Source organism: Trichomycterus rosablanca, chromosome 25 (genome assembly GCF_030014385.1).
Source record: "Trichomycterus rosablanca isolate fTriRos1 chromosome 25, fTriRos1.hap1, whole genome shotgun sequence".
NCBI classification, from domain to species: domain Eukaryota; kingdom Metazoa; phylum Chordata; class Actinopteri; order Siluriformes; family Trichomycteridae; genus Trichomycterus; species Trichomycterus rosablanca.
The window spans coordinates 16125296-16143902 of record NC_086012.1 but is presented as its reverse complement, the minus strand read 5'-3'; the positions used below and the strand labels follow the sequence as shown (position 1 = coordinate 16143902).

General features: G+C 41.2%; 1 protein-coding gene across 1 annotated transcript in view; it reads left to right on the top strand.

Moving 5' to 3' along the window:
- pde1cb (phosphodiesterase 1C, calmodulin-dependent b) overlaps positions 1-18248 on the top strand; it is a 62426-nt gene extending 44178 nt beyond the window's left edge. Inside the window, exons 4-18 of the mRNA XM_062987278.1 lie at positions 5382-5495; positions 6421-6603; positions 8705-8771; positions 8883-8999; positions 9583-9723; positions 10757-10857; positions 12069-12197; positions 12619-12720; positions 13450-13570; positions 14708-14789; positions 15617-15737; positions 16616-16791; positions 17102-17314; positions 17822-17884; positions 18238-18248. Of these exons, the coding sequence (XP_062843348.1) occupies positions 5382-5495; positions 6421-6603; positions 8705-8771; positions 8883-8999; positions 9583-9723; positions 10757-10857; positions 12069-12197; positions 12619-12720; positions 13450-13570; positions 14708-14789; positions 15617-15737; positions 16616-16791; positions 17102-17314; positions 17822-17884; positions 18238-18248 (1741 nt within the window). The remainder of the gene's footprint in view (positions 1-5381; positions 5496-6420; positions 6604-8704; positions 8772-8882; positions 9000-9582; positions 9724-10756; positions 10858-12068; positions 12198-12618; positions 12721-13449; positions 13571-14707; positions 14790-15616; positions 15738-16615; positions 16792-17101; positions 17315-17821; positions 17885-18237) is intronic.
- The last annotated feature ends 359 nt before the right edge of the window (positions 18249-18607 follow it).

Below are 18607 nucleotides of genomic sequence, written 5' to 3'. Positions count from 1 at the left end.
CAGTGTCATTTAGACAAATGTTACACAGGTGGAGGAAAAAAAACAACAATTTGTGTCATAAAAACCACCTGAAGCAGCGTGTTTATTAAGTGCAGCGCACAGAGGGAATATTACAGACTCACTGAGTCACTGCTGAGGAGATGAAGAATGTGAGAGTTCGGTCGAGCGCTCGGATAGAAACAGTTAGAATGATTACACTGAGGCTTAATGAAAACGCAGACGGACCGAGTCGAGTTCTCAGTTCGTGAATGGAGTTTTTAGAGAGCTGATATTTACTGCATAATTAAGAGCTTATAAATAGAATAGAAATTATACTAAAATACTAAATACTAAAAAATACTAAATACTTAAAAATACAAAAAACCCAAAATCCTTAAAAATACTACTAAATACTTAAATACTAAAAAAACTAAAATACTTAAAAAAAATACTAAAATACTTAAAAATACTACAAACTACTAAAAATATTAAAATACTTTAAAAAACTTAGCAATACTACTAAAATGCTACTACATGTAATACTAAAATACTATTAAAATACTACTGAATTATTACTAAAAATACTACAAAAATATTACTAAAAATACTAAAAGTACTACTTCAATATTACTAAAAATACTAGTAAAAATTCTACAAAAATGTTGCTAAAATACTACTTAAATACTACTAAAAATACATTTACATTTTCTGCATTTAGTGTAAGCAATTGAGGGTTAAGGGCCTTGCTCAACAGCCCAACAGTGGCAACCTTGGCAGTGTTGGGGCTTGAACCAGCCACCTTCTGATTACTAGTCCAGTACCTCAACCGCTAGGCTACAACTGCCCCAAAATACTACTAAAATACTAAAAAAAACCCTACTAAAATACTACTTAAATATTACTAAAAATACTATTATAATTCTAAAAAATACTACTAAAATATTACTAAAAATACTACTAAAATATTACTGGCACCCTGGGTCACCCAACTATATGGCTAACATGATGCCAGCGATGGATTTGCTCACATCTTCAATCTTTCTGAAGTGATAAGTAAAATCATACAGTGTAGAGAACCACCACCAACCCCCCTCCCACCGCCTCTCTCTGCCTGAGATGTTGTGATGAATGTGATTGTCAAGGTTGAATATGGGTGGGCTGCATTAAACAGTCAACATCATGATCCTCCCACTCGTCTTAGCACATCTGTCAGCTTCTCCCTCCCACCAGAGAGACGTCCACATTGTACCGTCTACAGAAAGCATCCCATTCAGACGCCAATTACAGCTCAACTTCTGATGGCTCTTATTGTAACGGTACATCCATTATGTTATGAAATGGAAGGGCTGCAGCGCTCAGCTCCAAATGAAATGGCTGTTCTGGCAGCGGGAGCAGCAGGTACTGTAAATCTACTGTACACTTAAGTCTTTCTGACGTGAATACATTAAAACACTCGGAGTAAATGAATAAATGCACCCTAAAGAACTCTAAAGAATTTGATGCACTGCTGATCTATAGGGCGACAGACAGGAAACACACGGACAGGTCACCAGTCCATCCAGTCCGACGTCCATCATTCTAAATTGAACACCCTGACTATAGAAATCCATTTTTGCTGTTTGTGTATCTGTCAGATTCAGATAAAATCATGTTGTTTGGAATTTAAAGCTGGTCTCTGATAAAATACTTTAATGCGTAATACACATGACACATCATCTCGGACTGGACCCACACGTTCACGTTCTGTTAAAGATAAATCTGATTCAGGATGAACTGAGATTAGTGGGATGGATAAGGACCTCAGGCTGGATGTGTGTCGTGTGGAGGTAAATACGAGGGATTTGGGATCAGGTGGCAGGATGAACAGGGATGAGCTGTTTGGGATTTCCTCCTCTCTGTAAACATGTTGTGGCATTGTTTAGACAGGTCAGTGCTAAACCCTCTTGTCTGCTGTAGCACTGACCCCGAGGCTTTGATTGTTCTCTGACACATGAGGGATGACAGGAGTCCATACTGGTCTTAAGATGGTAACACGATAAATCTACAGCTCGTCGCTTTTGAACCAGCGAGATTAAACAGGATCAGAGAGGCGAATATAACAGATTGTTTTCACACTCAAACATTATTTTACCTTCAGTGCTAAATGTTCCTGACACAGGGTTTATAGTTTTCTTTTATGTTGAGATCTTTATAAATGAGCGCTACAAGCAGGAGACTGAATAGTGTGAAGGCCTCAGAGAAATATTAGGTAGAAGTGGGACACTGTGCACCTCCCCAAAGCTCAGGGCTCTGTGGGTGGGTTGTTGATCTCATTAGATCAGGTGTGTGTCTAACTAAGCTTGGCTGTAAAGGTGTCCGTATACTTTTGGTCATGTAGTTGGTGGGGGTGTGAATACTTTTGCTCAGGTTGTTGTGTGCTTCCATGTTAACGTAAAGCAGAGATTCAGTAGATCAGCTTGCCTTTTAAAAAGTCAATAGAAGTAAATGGGGCAAAAAATGGGTCTAAAAAACGGGCGTGGCGGGTGAATGGGTGCATGTATCCAAAAGCTGTATTCAAGCCGCAGTGTCACCAACTAATAGACACACTAGCACAGTGAGACGGGGGATAATGGAGATCGATGCATGATTGATGTGTCGACTACTGCACATGTTCTGGAGGGCGTGTGTGTTAGTTACGGCCCTCCTCGGTCAGGAATGGAGGTCTGCAGCAGTAGATGTGAAATATGATAGCAGGTAAGTTGGATATGACTAAATCAATCTAATAGAATTTGTTCACTGTGTGAATTATGTGTTCTCTGATCTCTGTTGGTAGTTTTAGATGAAGTGGTGTTTTTGAGGTCAGATATTTGCTCTCCTGACGTGACAGTTATCTGAATGATGTCAGAACTGGATGAAGTGAAAGGTTTACTCAGTACGCTGTTGTGTCCGGCGCTGCGACCTACATTAGAACCGCTCAGTGCTCAGAATCCCGCTGGTGACCCGCCGTGCTTCATCCCGTCTGTCATTCCTGAGAAAATAAAGTGAATCTGTGAATCCACAGAGAGCTGAAACGCATCAGTGAGGAAGAACCGGTCCACACCCCTGACCCCACTGTGCTTAACAGCTGTGCTTGTACTCAGTCCAGCACTCAGTCCCCATAACACCCCTCCACCCACACACACACACTTATTCACATGAAAAGCATCACGTTCACCCTGTTGATGGCTGCCGTAACCTTCACACACTTCCTGTCTGTAACGTTTACGTTGTTGTCTGTAGTTTTGAAGGAAAGCTTGTAATATTTTCTAATTAATCATTTTCTTTGGAATAAATAAAGTATCTGTCTATCTGTCTGTCTGTCCGTCCATCCATCTGTCTGTCTGTCTGTCTATCTACCTAATTGCTTGTTTGTCTGTCTGTCTGCGTGTCTGTCTGTCTGTATGTCTGTCTATCTATCTAATACCATATATATCTATCTGTCTGTCTGTTCGTCCATCCGTCCATCCATCTGTCTGTCTATCTACCTAATTGCTTGTTTGTCTGTTTGTACGTCTGTCTATCTATCTCATACCATATATATCTGTCTGTCTATCTGTCTGTCTGTCTACCTACCTATCTAATACCATATCTGTCTATCTGTCTGTCTATCTGCCTGTTTGTCTGTTTGTCTGCTGTCTATCTATCTAATACCATATCTATCTATCTATCCTTCTGTCTGTCTGTCTGTCTGTCTGTATCTATCCATCCATCCCTGTCTATCTAATACTAACTGTCATTAAGAGTTTGTATTTATTAGTTTAATCTGTAATTAGTTTAATCTTCTCTAATTTCTTTTTTAATACTTCTCTACGTTCTTTAATCGATTTTTATTTTGGGGAGCTGAGAATCTTCACGGATCATCTGGTGCAATTAGCAAAATTAAAATGTGTCATTATAACGTGATGTGTGTTTAAGAACCCTAAGAAGTGGTAGTTTGTGGATATCTGTGTGTCTGTGTGTGTGTTGGGGGTTTAGAGTGGTGGGGTTGGGGTTGAGGAGCGCAGTCCTGGAACGGAGGTGTAATGATGTGTTAAATGCAGAGAAACATTCTCGTAGCGATCAGCGTGGTGCTGAGATCACCCCGACCACTAAGGCCAGTGATAGCTCAGTGGTTAAGGTACTGGACTAGTAAACAGAAGGTTGCCGGTTCAAGCCCCACCACCACCGAGTTGCCACTGTTGGGTCCCTGAGCAAGACCCTTAACCCTCAGTTGCTCATTGTGTTCCACTCATTGTTTAAGTCGCTTTGGATGAAAGCGTCTGCTAAATGCTGAAAATGTAAAGCACGTCCTAAACTAGCAAAAAAAATCACTGATCTGAATTTCAGGGTTTAGTATGAAAAGCAGAAATTTTCTTCAGTATGTTCACCAAAATCTATAATCACTCTTACCCATGAAAGAAAATCAATCTGGCAACTGGTACCATTTGATAGGCACATTTACACACAGTACTGTTTTGCACACATGATGTCTATAAGCTGCACCTCTTGCGTTCTTATATTCTTTTATTTTCTTGCACTACATCGGGTGGTACCAGAGGTGTCAAACTCATTTTCACCGAGGGCCACATCTGCATTATGGTGGCCCTCAGAGTTTTTTGTTTTTCTTGGAGGCTAAATTCTGTTTGGTGTCAAAATGCCAAATTTATACTGTATGTTTATAACGTATATTTACATTTATATTGTACTCCTTTACCACAGACACGGCCTCATCACACAAGAGACGATTCGGTTTCTCTTCTTGAAGCACGAACTTGTTTTCACTTCCCCATCTTTCATTAAATTCCTCCTTTTGCTTCAATTTTCTCTTCTTGTACATTTTGGAATTATTTGTAGATATTTCTTAACATCACTTGTTGGAAACCTGCCTCAGTTAAACGCTTATGTGGAAACAGTGGCGGGATGCGGTCACTTTGTGGGTCACAAAATCGGCATGCATTGTTGGAGATGCAGTTTATGTACGATTTTACAGTGTATTTTAAGACAATCATGCGTCTTTTAAGCTCTTGCGGGCCACAAAAAATGACGTGGTGGGCCGGATTTGGCCTGTGGGCCTTGAGTTTGACACGTGTGATTTACATGAAGTGGATGTAAATAGAGTTTACATTTACGGCATTTAGAAGATGCCTTTATCCATCCTTTATACTGTGACAGAATACAGTCTGAGCATTTGAGGGTTAAGGGGCTCAAACCAGCGACCTTCTGATTACTAGTCCAGTACCTCGAGTGAGTTGTGATCTCATGCACTTGTTAGTGCTTTTACATTTATTTTAAGATTTTGAGAGGGTTTTTTTTCTTTACATATTAGTTAATCCCTAAACTGTAGGTGTCACCAAAATCCTCTCAGTGCGGTTGGGATGTAAATCTCTCATTTTTGTTCCGTGTAGGTTGAGATGTTTGGTGAAACAGCTGGAGCGAGGTGAAGCGTCTCTCATCGACCTGAAGAAGAACCTGGAATATGCAGCATCAGTGCTGGAGTCCGTCTACATCGAAGAGACAAGGTACAGTGTCAGCCTCAGTGCTCAGTTTTTAAAATGATTTTTTAAGTGTAGTTACCTACTTTGTAATTGTAGTTATACAACAAAACTTGAAAAAATGCATGTGTACACATAGTTAAATGGTGCAAACAGAACAGTGTAACCGGTATCTTATCACAGTAGAGAAAAATAATAATATCAGTAATTATTATTGCACAAATAGAAGTTATTTATGTACAGAATGTAAAGTGATCTGTGCAGTTAGTAGCAGCTTGGTGAGGGCAGGTTTCATGTTGCGCTTGATGCAGCGGTGGACTTTGTTAAGTGACAACAGTATTCCGAAGTACTCCCAAGCCCTTGTGGCTATTTGTATCATGTTTTTTGGGTGTATCAGGTTTCTATACCACCAAATTATCAATCAGTGATTCTGTATGTATCTTGATGACCCAGTATATTCAGTCATTCAGTCACAGAAAAGGTTGCAGAAATCATTAATTAATTATTTTATTTTATTTTTTACACATGTACATAAATATTTGACATTGATTTCATGGCATTTCCAATATTCAAGACTACACAAACTTGAATTTAATCCAAAACATCATTTAATTTGCATATTTAAAGCATAATTGTAACATTCTGCTTATATTAAATATGTACGTACATTTTAACAGCTTCAACAACTGATTTCAGCGTAGCGGCGTTCATCTAGCATCACTCAGAAGTGTGAAACGTGTTTTTAATGACTGTCTGCTCTGAATGAAGTGATCCAGGAATGATCCTAATCATCCGGATAGGTGTGGTGACCTGGGTTAAAGAGGTTGGCACGGGTCTAACATCGTTCAGCTGGCATCATACACGATTCTCTCAGCGCCCGGCTCTCTGTCATGGCAGGAATCCTGATGGACGTGAACCTAAAGTGTGTGACGTGTGTGTTTTTCTCCTCCAGGCGTTTGGTGGACACGGAGGATGAGCTCAGCGATATCCAGTCGGACTCGGTGCCGTCCGAGGTGCGTGATTGGCTGGCGTCCACCTTCACGCGGCAGATGGGTCTGATGCTGAGGAAGACTGAGGAGAAGCCGAGATTCCGCAGCATCGTACACGCCGTGCAGGCCGGGATATTTGTAGAGAGGTTTGTTCCTTTGTTTTTATACACAGTCTGACTACATTTTGATTCAAACTTCAATGACACCTCACACTCTTTTAAATCTGATAATGTGGTAGTTAAAGCGGCAAGAGCTGTCATCACAGCTCACTGAAAATTGGCTAAAGTTCTTGCACCTCCTAACCGTCTAAACAACATAAAAAACAACTTTTACCAGGATTTTCCAGATGCTTTACACTTTAATAAAGTCAGATTTTGATCAAACCCCATTTCAACTTCTATTTAAATATAAATACAGTATACATGTATACTTTATTAGGTAAAACCCATCTGGTATCTACGTTTATTTTTTTTCATATAAGCTACACCTAAGGTGGCATGATAGCTTGGTGGGTAACACTGTCGCCTCATAGCAGGAAGGTCCTGGGTTTGATTCCCAACCTGTCTGGGGTGTCTCTTGCCTTTCAAGCAGTGAATCAGACCCACTGCGTCCCTGACCAGGATACAACGGTGGTAAAACAGACAATAAATAAATAAATGATAATAATTAGTTGTAGTATTGTGGTAAAGGGACTGAATTATTCGCTGGTTCAAGCACCACCACTGCCAGGTTGCCATTGTTGGACCCTTGAGCAAGACCCTCAACCCACAGCTGCTTAGACAGTACACTGTCAGTAATGTAAGTCTCTTTGGATAAAAGCATCTCCTAAATGCTGAAAATGTAAATGTAAAACGTAATGCCGACTCCTGCAGTAGTTCTTTTTGCTCTTTGGAGCAGGCGCCTTGGTGCTTTACATCAATAACGCTGTGTGTACATGCTGATAGTCACATTATGGACTCCAGACTTTATCTGAGAGAAACACGCAGGGCTGTATCGACGTTTTAAAATACCTTCAAATGTGCTGCCGAAACACTTTCAGTCTGCTGGAGCTCATAAAGTTCTCCGGCCAGAAAAATCTCCATAAATCCAGTCAGAACATTTAAACCCAACCAGCCATTTCACCAGCCGACACCTACCAAACACGAAGCGACACCGTACTAAAGGAAGATTTTCATTTTTAGCTTTTTTACTTCCTTTATGTTGTAATGAGTTTCTGTCCAGCGCTACATTAAATAAATTAAAAGTAGGGACGCCTACGGGTTTGATTTTTAGTTTGCTAACAGGACAAGAGTCTCACGTGGGATGTTTTAGAAGGAGTCGTTACAGAGAGATGTTAAAAACCCAGCAAAACACAAACGGACTACATGGCCAAAAGTATGTAGCCACTGAAATCCATACATTTAATTGAAGTAAAACAGGAGGTTCTTGTTTATAGTTTTTTTTTTTTTTGTAAATAACAATTAAATCCAAATGTGGGCACTCAGGGGGTGCAGCGGGATATTCCTCTAGCACACCAGCACTGAGACTCACCCCGGTTCGAACCTCGGCTCTGCTACTGGTCGGCTGGGCGCCATCTAGCTGGCACAATTGGCAGAGCCTGCAGCGGACAACAACTGGCTACTGAGTCTGCTGGGTGAGAAAAGGCCAGACTAAGTGGGTACGGTCTTCAAATGCTTTGTGAGGACCCTGGTTAGCAGACGAAGCACAGATGAAAAAGAATGGGAATCAGGGACTGTGCATGCATCAAAAGGGGCGTGGAGCTGGCAAATATACCCTCCTCGAACGTGATCGGGATGCCCAGCAGCGAAGGACTGGTTGGCAACACTAATGTGATTATGGCACAGTAACCTTCAATTCAACCTTCAATTTTAAAACCCGTTGCCTCACAGCAGGAAGGGGCTGGGTTTGATTCCCTGGACCCTCAAAGTTTCCTTCAAAGTCCATGTGGGTTTCCTCCTGGTGATCCGGTTTCTTCCCACAAACCCAAAGACATGCATTCAGGCCAGTCGGAGCTACTAAGTGTAACGTGTGTGTTTCTACGCTGTGATGGACTGGCACCTGTCCGGGTACCTCCTGCCTTTTGCCTAATGAATCTGACCCACTATAAACCTGAATAATAAGAATAATATGTTAAAATTCACTTGTTATTATTGGGAACTCAGTCCATGAATCTGTGGTTTAAGTTGTTGTACTGCTGTTGTTAAAGCTTGTGACGGTGCTTATTTGCTCCTTATCTCCTCCAAACAGGATGTACAGACGAACCTCCAACATGGTGGGACTGAGCTACCCAGCATCCGTCATCACCGTGCTGAAGGTCAGAATCACACTCGTATTAAACACGACACTCTCGTTCCCTCTCTCGCCCCGGAACCTCTGCAGGATCTGAAGTGCCCTAGTTTTTCTGACTCTGTGTTTTTGTCTGCAGCATGTAGATAAGTGGTCGTTTGATGTCTTCGCCCTGAATGATTCCAATGGAGAGCACGCTCTGAAATTCATCTTTTACGAGCTTCTCACCAGATACGACCTCATCAGCAGGTTCAAGGTAAACGTGGGTCTGTTTTGTACCACGTCACGCAACGTATCACACGCTATGTACTAACCATCACAAGAAAAGTGTGTTTACTTTCTCCAGACTCTTGGTTTTGTGAATGTGATTATTAATGCAATGCTTGGGGTGGCACAGTGGCTCGGTGGGTAGCACTGGCGCGTCACAGCAAGAAGGTCCTGCGTGGGTTTCCTCGGGGAGCTCCAGTTTCCTCCCACAGTCCAAAGAGGTGAACTGGAGATACAAAATTGTCCATGACTATGTTTGATTGCCTCCGGTTAAGGTACTGGACTAGTAAGCAGAAGGTTGCTGGTTTAAACCCCTCCACTGCCAGGTTGGGCCCACTGTTGGGCCCTTGAGCAAGGCCCTTAACCCTTAATTTTTGGATAAAAGCATCTGCTAAATGCCAAAAATGTAAATGTACACCGATCAGGCATAACATTTTGACCACCTTCCTAATATTGTGTTGGTCCCCCTTTTGCTGCCCCATACACAACAAACTGTGATGCTCTGTGTATTCTGACACCTTTCTATCAGAACCAGCATGAACTTCTTCAGCATACTTCTTTTTTTGTTCTAGATCCCCATATCAGCTCTGGTGTCGTTTGTGGAAGCTTTGGAAGTGGGTTACAGCAAACATAAGAACCCGTACCACAACCTCATCCACGCTGCAGACGTAACACAGACCGTACACTACCTGCTGCTGAAGACTGGCATGGTGGTAAGTCATAGAATTCAGTGTAGAACCAAAACACCGGGGGGTATTCCTTCTGTTTAGCTCTTCTCGGTGACACCACACCCACCGTGACCCTGATCAGAATAAATAAATGGATTATAATAAACAAATATTTGTAAGCTGCAGCACGACATCCTGTCACGGTTTGCTTTAATCAAACTGTCACCAGCGTTTGTTCTCTATTTGTAACTGCATTATACAAAAACCCAGCAGCACCATCATCCATCACACACACACACACACACACACCTCTACACACACATACCCCGAGCTGGATCAGAATCAATAGCTCATTAAATATTTGTTTAGGTGGTTTGTTCTTGTAGTTTATGTCCTGCCCTCTTAATTAATGTTTCTTTCTCATTATTCTTTAATAAAAGTGTAATGGGGCCGGGCTGTGCCTCATAATGGGGGCAGGTGGGTTCGTTACACAAAGTGTCTTTAGTTGAATTCTATCTCTTTCTCCCTGCCTGTTTATTTGGCATTAACAATGATGTAAAATTTTTATGATGTCTTAATATAAATAACATTCTTTACTGTGAACGTGACTCATATTTCATAAAATTTACATAAAAAGATTATTTATTTGTATTTAGGAGATCTGAACGGATCTAAGTAATTATACATTATACATTTAATACAATTATTATTATAAATTTTCCTCTATTTGTAAAGGAGCTTCACACGGGAGAAAGTACAGAGTAATATAAATAATTTAATGTTTTTTTGTATTTCTATAGTATTAGTTTAAATATATATTTTTAATTTTTAAAAAATTATTTCTTATTGTTTTTTTTATTTCCCTTGTTGTCCCATCTTATTTTATAATTATATATTTTTGTTGTATTTATTATTTCAATATTTATTACATTATTATTATTATTATTACATTTTCTTTTTTGGAGTTTTTTAAATTCATTTCACGTTATAATTTTTTTGTGTAGTTAGGACTAATTTCAGTAAAAATAGAATAAAAATTTTATCACACATTTATTATTATTGTTTATTTATTTTTTAGCACTGGTTGACGGAGTTGGAGATTTTTGCGATGATCTTTGCGGCTGCGGTGCACGACTACGAGCACACCGGTACCACCAACAATTTCCACATCCAGACCAGGTAACACACACACACACACACACACACACTTACACACAGACACACACACACAGAACAAAAGCATATGTAGAGTAGAACACACATAAATTACTTTATCTAGTGTAACACACACACCTACAGACACACACACACACACCTGCAGATACACACACATACTTACACACACAATGAAAGCATGTGTAGTGCAGAACACACATAAATTACTTTATCTAGTCTAACACACACACACACACACCTACAGACACACACACATACACACAAAACGAAAGCACAATAGTGTAGAACACACATAAATTACTTTATCTAGTGTAACACACACACACTTACACACACCTACAGACACACACACACACACACGCAGACACACACACATACTTACTAAAGCATATGCAGTGAATTACTTTATCTAGTGTAACACACACACACACACACGCACACACACACATTTTCTCTCTCTGTCACACACACACACACACACACACACACACACACACACTTCCAGCCTGCAGTTACATTAGCACTCTGAGAGCAGAATTAATGAAACCTCAGTTACGCGGCTGAGGGGGAAAAACAAGAAAAACTGAGTCAGTGACACCGAGCCGAGGCAGAACTGAGAGCAATCGCTCCAGCAGGACTGACGGAGACACTGAGAGGCTAAACACAGAGCTTCTGACGTACTTTGTATTCAGTCAGGTTCCTCAGAAATGTCTCCAGGTCACAGTTCTGATGTAGTGAAGTGTTTGCTGCTCATGTATAAAATTCCCTCAATGCAGAAACATTCAAACATTTTAATCATTCAGGCACAACACAGGGAAATAACTGTTACAGGAATAATGTAAGTCCCAATACGTCCCGTTTAATGTACAACTCGACTTTAACTCAGTTACGTCCGTGTATAAAATCCCAACCAAATTATAATGTTTTATAGAAGTGATTTGAGTTTTGCATGAGAGTCGACTGACCTCAGATCAGAAGGATGCTTTTATTTGTTATATATACAGATTTTTCCGCATATCCCAGCTTGTTTGGAAGCTGGGTCAGAGTGCATTGTATGGCGCCCCTGGAGCAGACAGGCCTTGCTCAAGGGCCCAACAGCGGCTGCATAGCAAACCTGGATTCTTCCGACTGATAGCCCAAACCTGTACGCACTAGGTTACCCTAGTTGCCCTAAGAAGTTACCCTCATTACTGTCACTGCGCTGCTCTGTTCAGATCAGACACAGCGATTCTGTACAACGACCGGTCAGTACTGGAGAGCCACCATGTGAGTGCAGCCTATCGCCTCCTGCAGGAAGATGATGAGATGAACATCCTCTACAACCTGTCCAAAGATGACTGGAGGTAAAACAGCCTACACATGCATCATCACTATCATCATCATCAGTCATGACCGTTCTCATTATTAAGATTATTATAAGCTATCACAGAGGCTTGCTGGTGGCTTACACCAGGGGGTCACGACTCTTGGGTGGGTCGCAGAGAGAATTAATAATAATTAAATAATCAAATATACATAAACATTAAATGAACTTGGGCATGAACGCCCCCTTGTGGAGGTTTTACAGTACATTTTGTAAACCACAGTGGGACCAGATTGCCACCAATTTTAATAATTAAGAATATTTCATTCTGTGTTGCCTGCATTGTGGTGAAAATCATGGACAAAATGTGTTTCACTTTAAAACCCTGGTTCACACTATATGCCCAAATGTAAATGCTGAAATAGGTGGATCGATCATGTGTCGTATTTTGTTGTACACAGGGAGTTCAGAGCTCTCGTGGTGGAGATGGTTTTGGCCACGGACATGTCCTGCCATTTCCAACAAGTCAAATCCATGAAGAACTTCCTCCAGCAGCCTGAGGGGTGAGAGATTCTGACTCTTTACTGTTTTTGACGTCTCTTTGTTTTGTTCTGTTTAAACTGAAGTGCCAGAAAAACTGGTACACCAGTTCTATACTTGATAGGTCCTATATATGACGACACATGAACTCCACAAGATTGGGGAAATGCCAATGAACATCACAGTTCCTGCAGAACACCCCACAATCCTGTTGTTTCCCAGGTGTAGGGTTTCTGTATGGCATCACAGACATGTTCCATAACGTTCTATGGTGACTTCGGTGGGAAAACCAAAACCCCAAACTCAGTTGAGTGTTCCTCTAACCATAATTTGCCGTCTCTTGACGTGTGTGGCAGCGCATCGTCCTGTAGAAAGAGGTCAAACCCATCAGAATGAATTGCAGGAGGCACACGGGTTAATTTAAGCTCAGATATGGAGACGGTGTGGCACAGTGGCACAGCAGATTTTGTGGGTCTTGTACAACAACATGGTTCAGAGAAACCTGGGTTCAATCCCAGCATCCATTCACTTCGTGTTCTCTTTGTGTCTGTGGATTTCTTTCCACCACCCAAAAACATAAGAAAGTATTTTGGGTGCTTTTAATTACCCCTAGATGATGTGTATGGTTAGGTATGTGTGTGTTTATTAAGTTATTCTAGCCCTGGCACAGTGACCCTGACCAATACTGATAAATGGCTAAAATATGTTGACACTAACAGCTGAATGATGTTGGTACTGTGTTGTATGGACAGGATTGATAAACCCAAGGCTCTGTCTCTGGTCTTACACACTGCTGATATCAGCCATCCAGCTAAGAACTGGGACCTGCACCACCGCTGGACCAGCACGCTGCTCGAGGAGTTCTTCTTACAGGTGTGTGTATGAGTGTGAATGATGATCCACACCCTCTCAGAATCTCTGCTTAGTCTTCTGATCCGACCGGTACACAAGGACACAGTCCAACTGGAACATCAGTTCAGGCTTTCTGGACCAAAATCAGTGTCCAGTCAAACAAACGCCCTTTTGACTGAATGGATACAAATTCCCACAGGCATACTTTAACGTTTTGTGAGAAGGCTTTCAGCAGAGCGGCTGTTGTTATAGCTGAGGCGAACACATAAAGGTCACTTTGTTTTAATAGCATTTTTTTTTTATCGGACGTCAAACAAGCTCATCTTCAGGTGTCCAAATATTTTTAGCCATATTGTGTGGACTAGTGTATTTAATATAACTAATATGTAGGGTAAGGTAAGCAAATATAAAGCAGTTACAATAGCTGAACCTTCAACACACTGTGGTTTCTCTGGAACTGCGTGACCACGCGAGTGCTGTCAGAGCTGTAGCTGTGTAGTTCGGTCACTCTGATCAGGAAATAAAAACCCACAACAGTACAAAAACACATCAGCTCGAGACAGCAGGACACGGGTGGGGGTGGAGGGGGAAGGGGGGGGGGGGGGGGGGGGGTCAGGGTTCGTTCTGAATATGCTTGTACTGACCGTCCATACAACCAATCTTACATTAACCAACCTACAGCAGTGGTACATTTAGCTCAGCTGGACAGGGTGACACTACTTCACCATTAATGAGCTTGCGAGAACATGTAAACTTAATTGTGTGTAAATGTGTGTGTGAATGTGTGAGTGAGACCATGTCTGTATCAGCTGCACCACAGTTGAAGAGGAAGTAGAGACACAAAGGGCATGAAGTTAATGGGCAGAGCACCATATAAATAGGCCTAGTTTGGCTAGTTTGTGTCCACAGAGTATGCACAAGAGTTGTCATGTTGTCAAGGTCTGTACAAACACCCAGACATCATGTCATCACGTCATGTTTAACGCTCAGTTCAGAAAATGTTACCTTACACACAAGCATTAAGTTGTTCTAGCACTAGTACTGCAGGTGTGATAGAATTTCTAAAGTAAGGATCTGTATTTGTTTAGATTTTAAGTTCCACAGCTGTCAGAGTCTGATAAAACTGTGGTACTTTACCTGCTTTCTGTCTAATTTCAGGGTGATAAAGAGGCAGAGCTGGGACTGCCCTTCTCACCGCTGTGTGACCGTAAATCCACCATGGTGGCCCAGTCTCAAATCGGTAAGAAATAGAAACACGTACCAAATCTAACTGTGCTTTATTTAGTGTGCAAAAATCATTCTCAGACCTTGATTCACTGAAATACAAACAGAACTGATGGAATCTACACAACCTATGCTTACTCTTAATTATAATATCTGCTCGTTTGTGTAGCACTTTTTACAGTCAACATTTTATCAAAGCAGCTTATAGATTCCAGAACCAAAAACCTCGAATGAACAAGCTGAGGACAACAGTGGTGAAGAAAAACATCCTAAATATCATAAAAAACAAAACATGAGACGAACTAGACAAATATGTCCATCCTAATTCACACATTTTCATACATTTTCTTAAATGCTGTACCAGGTAACACTGGGATTGACAGCAGATCAGCCAGCAGTAATTCCCTTCATAAGATTTTGGATTTTTACAGTATACACATGACATTAGAAATCCCCAAAATGTAAATTCTAGGGGGATAAATTATGGTTATCGTGGCTCCTACTGGTCTGGTCCCTTCCTACACATTAACAAGCCAATGGTGCTTTTATTATTTATCCATCCCAACCGTTTTACAATTAGCATTGTAATGTGTGATTTTTTTAGTCTTAAAAATGTGCACAATTGATCAGACAAAAAACGATGGCAACACATGTCGAACGTGCAAACAGCACTAGCAAAAGAGAACAGAGGCGCTTGTGGCATTTTACTTATTTAAAAGACTAAATTCATTGCACTTTCATTTTACTGGTATAAAGCTGCACATTTTACTAAACCAAGTCCTGCGAATGAAAGAACGTTCAGTTATTTTGGCACTGACAGTATAAATCGTTCTGCGTGTGCAGGGTTCATCGACTTCATCGTGGTTCCCACGTTCACCGTCCTGACGGACATGTCTGAGAAGATTGTGACGCCGCTCATCGACGAGGCCACACACTCCAGTCTGGCAGGATTCCGCAGGTCAAGGTCAGTAGATCTGTCAGGTCACTGACCTTAATCTGTCCAGATCACTGAAAAAGGGTTGAAATTTCTGCTGCTTCTCTCCACCATTCAGCAGTTTCTTCTAATGCACTGAAATGGAAAAATCGAATCATCCGGTCCGGCGGGTTCTGATCTGTTAGCATTAATTCATCTCCGCTGAGCACATTTTAAGCAGCGCTTATTGTTTTAGAGCTAATACGATCACACAGATACAGCTGTGCGAACCAAAAACATCTGTATCACTGAATAGTGAAATGTCAGGGCGCTTAGGTGGAGTAAACTCATGAGTTTGAATCTCAGCAGAGCTCCCGACCCGACCGGGTGTCCAAACAAACACAACTAGACGTGACTGAGGGAGGGAGGGTCAGACGGGGTCAAAAGGGAAAAGGCAAACTGAATAATAAACTACCAAAAACAGGTCTGCACCTAATTTGGTGTCTGCTGGAAAATAGATGACATTTTGCACAACACTAGCCACAGTCAAGCGAGCGTTACACTGCTATGTGTATGTAAACATTATGACTTCAACTGAATGCACTCAAAATAGGGGTTTTCAAACCCTTGGGTAGGTCGTAAGCCAAAAAAAAAGGGACGTGATTGCTGCTTGACATTTGCTACACAGCTATTGTACGGTGCCAAGGAACCCTGTAATTACCCAGATAAAATGTGGTCTGATAGTTATAATCATTTATAAAGATGGAATGATATTATTTAGCTCTATACCGTCTGCTTTCAGGCAATTCTCTCCTGATTGCAGCTATTTTTCAAGCAAACCTCTCAGCTTCAGGTCTTAACCTCAGCATCACGAGCTCTTGCTCGTATTTTCGCATGCCGTTAGTGTCTGTAACCTTTTTTTCATGCAGTCTGAGCAGCATCTCGGCAGCAGAATCGAAACAGACGAGCGTGAACAGCCCGGCGACGGAGAGCAGCGCCTCGCACAACGGCTCGCTGCTCGCTGTCGACCTGAAGAACTTTAAAGCCATCTGGAACGAGCAGGTCCTGCAGAACCGCGAGAGGTGGAAGGCTCGTGCTGCTAAAGGTTAGCGCCACTTAGGTTTACATACCAGCGATTACCAAGCCTGAAGACTCAAACAGAGGACAGGATTTCACTGTCGTCCAACAGGGTTGTTCAAAAAATAATAAGCTACTCATGGCATAATTTAGAGTTAAAAGAATTATTGCCAGCTGAGTAATTATCACTGCAGTAATTATCTAATCAAACGCTCCTAAATTATCTTTACTTATTGAAATAAAGACCAGGCATTGTACTTTTAAATGTATAAACATTTGTTATGATGCAGTGAGGAGCTAAATGATTTTTTGTCATCATTTTACTGCCTGAACTACAGAGACGGAGGAGAAGGCCAGACGTGAGGCAGAAGAGAAGGCTCAACAGGAGGCAGGAGGTCAGGAGGGACAAACAGATGAAGGAACGAATCGATCGGGACAAAACAAAGAGGGATTAGGAGCGGAACCGGAGCCTGGAGGGACAAGTGGTTCAAAACAGACTGAAAATAATGAAAACAGTCAGAGCAATGAGAACAACAAAACACTACACAATGGTATGCTGTCCTAGTAGAACCAGTATATTTAACACACAGACATCCATCCATCCATTCATTCATTCATTCATCCATCTATATCTCTATTTTTATTTTTCCATGTATATCTATCTATCTGTCTGTCTATCTATCCATCCATTCATCCGTCTATCTATCTATCTATCTATCTATCTATCTATCTATCTATCTATCTATCTATCTATCTATCTATCTATCTATCTATCTATCTATCTATCTATCTATCTATCTATCCATCCATCCATCCATCCATCTATCCATCCATCCATCCATCCATCCATCCATCCATCCATCCGGTTAAACTCCTGTACTTGTGAATACAAAATCGTTGATGCCCCAACACCAATTTGGTGCTGCTTGGATTATATTTGGACACTTGGAATAAAAGCTTCTTATAAATGACTCAATATAAGCCATTAACATTAGGTGAGCACTTAACCCTGTATTGATTATGATGTGGAGTGTTTGGGTGTTTGTCTGCTAAATCAGGTGAGGTGTCGGACGAGGTGACAACACCAGGAAGTGATAATGGTGGAGACAAAGCACTTAAAGGTAAAAACACACACTCTGTCTTTACAATGCAATACAAAAGAATAGGCATTCGTACCCATTATTATGTTGCCTTCCTGTTTGTTGCATCTTGGCTTGTATTTGTTACTCATTATTGATTCACTGTACAAAGAGCGTCTTTGAAATCTGACATATATTAGCACCTGGAAGGTCTGAGAGGAAAACAAGGTTGTAAATAACCAAGCCAGACGATTTTACGAAGCACAAAATCAATGTACCATTAAAAAAAGCTGTAATGAGACTACACTAGAAAAAACAGCAGGACTCTTACTTACAGTTTACTTTTTTAAGCATATGATAAGGAAACGGAGTGAATGTGTAACGGTGGTGTGCAGCCGTGAGCTGAGGACGAGGCTGGAATGTAAAGGAACTGTGGCTTTTGCAAACACAACGTAACTTTTCTCCAAGGGCTCAGTGACAACTCCTGCTGAGAGTTAACAGAAAAGGTTGCAAAGATTCCAGACAAAAAGCTTTTTTTTTTCAAAGAGCCGAGGCAACCATAGTGCCCACCCACAGTGGTCAGAGGTGTGACCACCGACAGGTTGTTGGGCTGTAAAAACTCATTGATGCCAGAAGACATTAAATTAGAAATCAGTAAGGGCTTTATGGTCAGTATTTAATTCATATGATGAAATTGCAGAAGCTAAAATCCAGGTGTGTACAAACAAACATAAGACTCAAAATTGGCTGAAGGGCCGCTGCAGA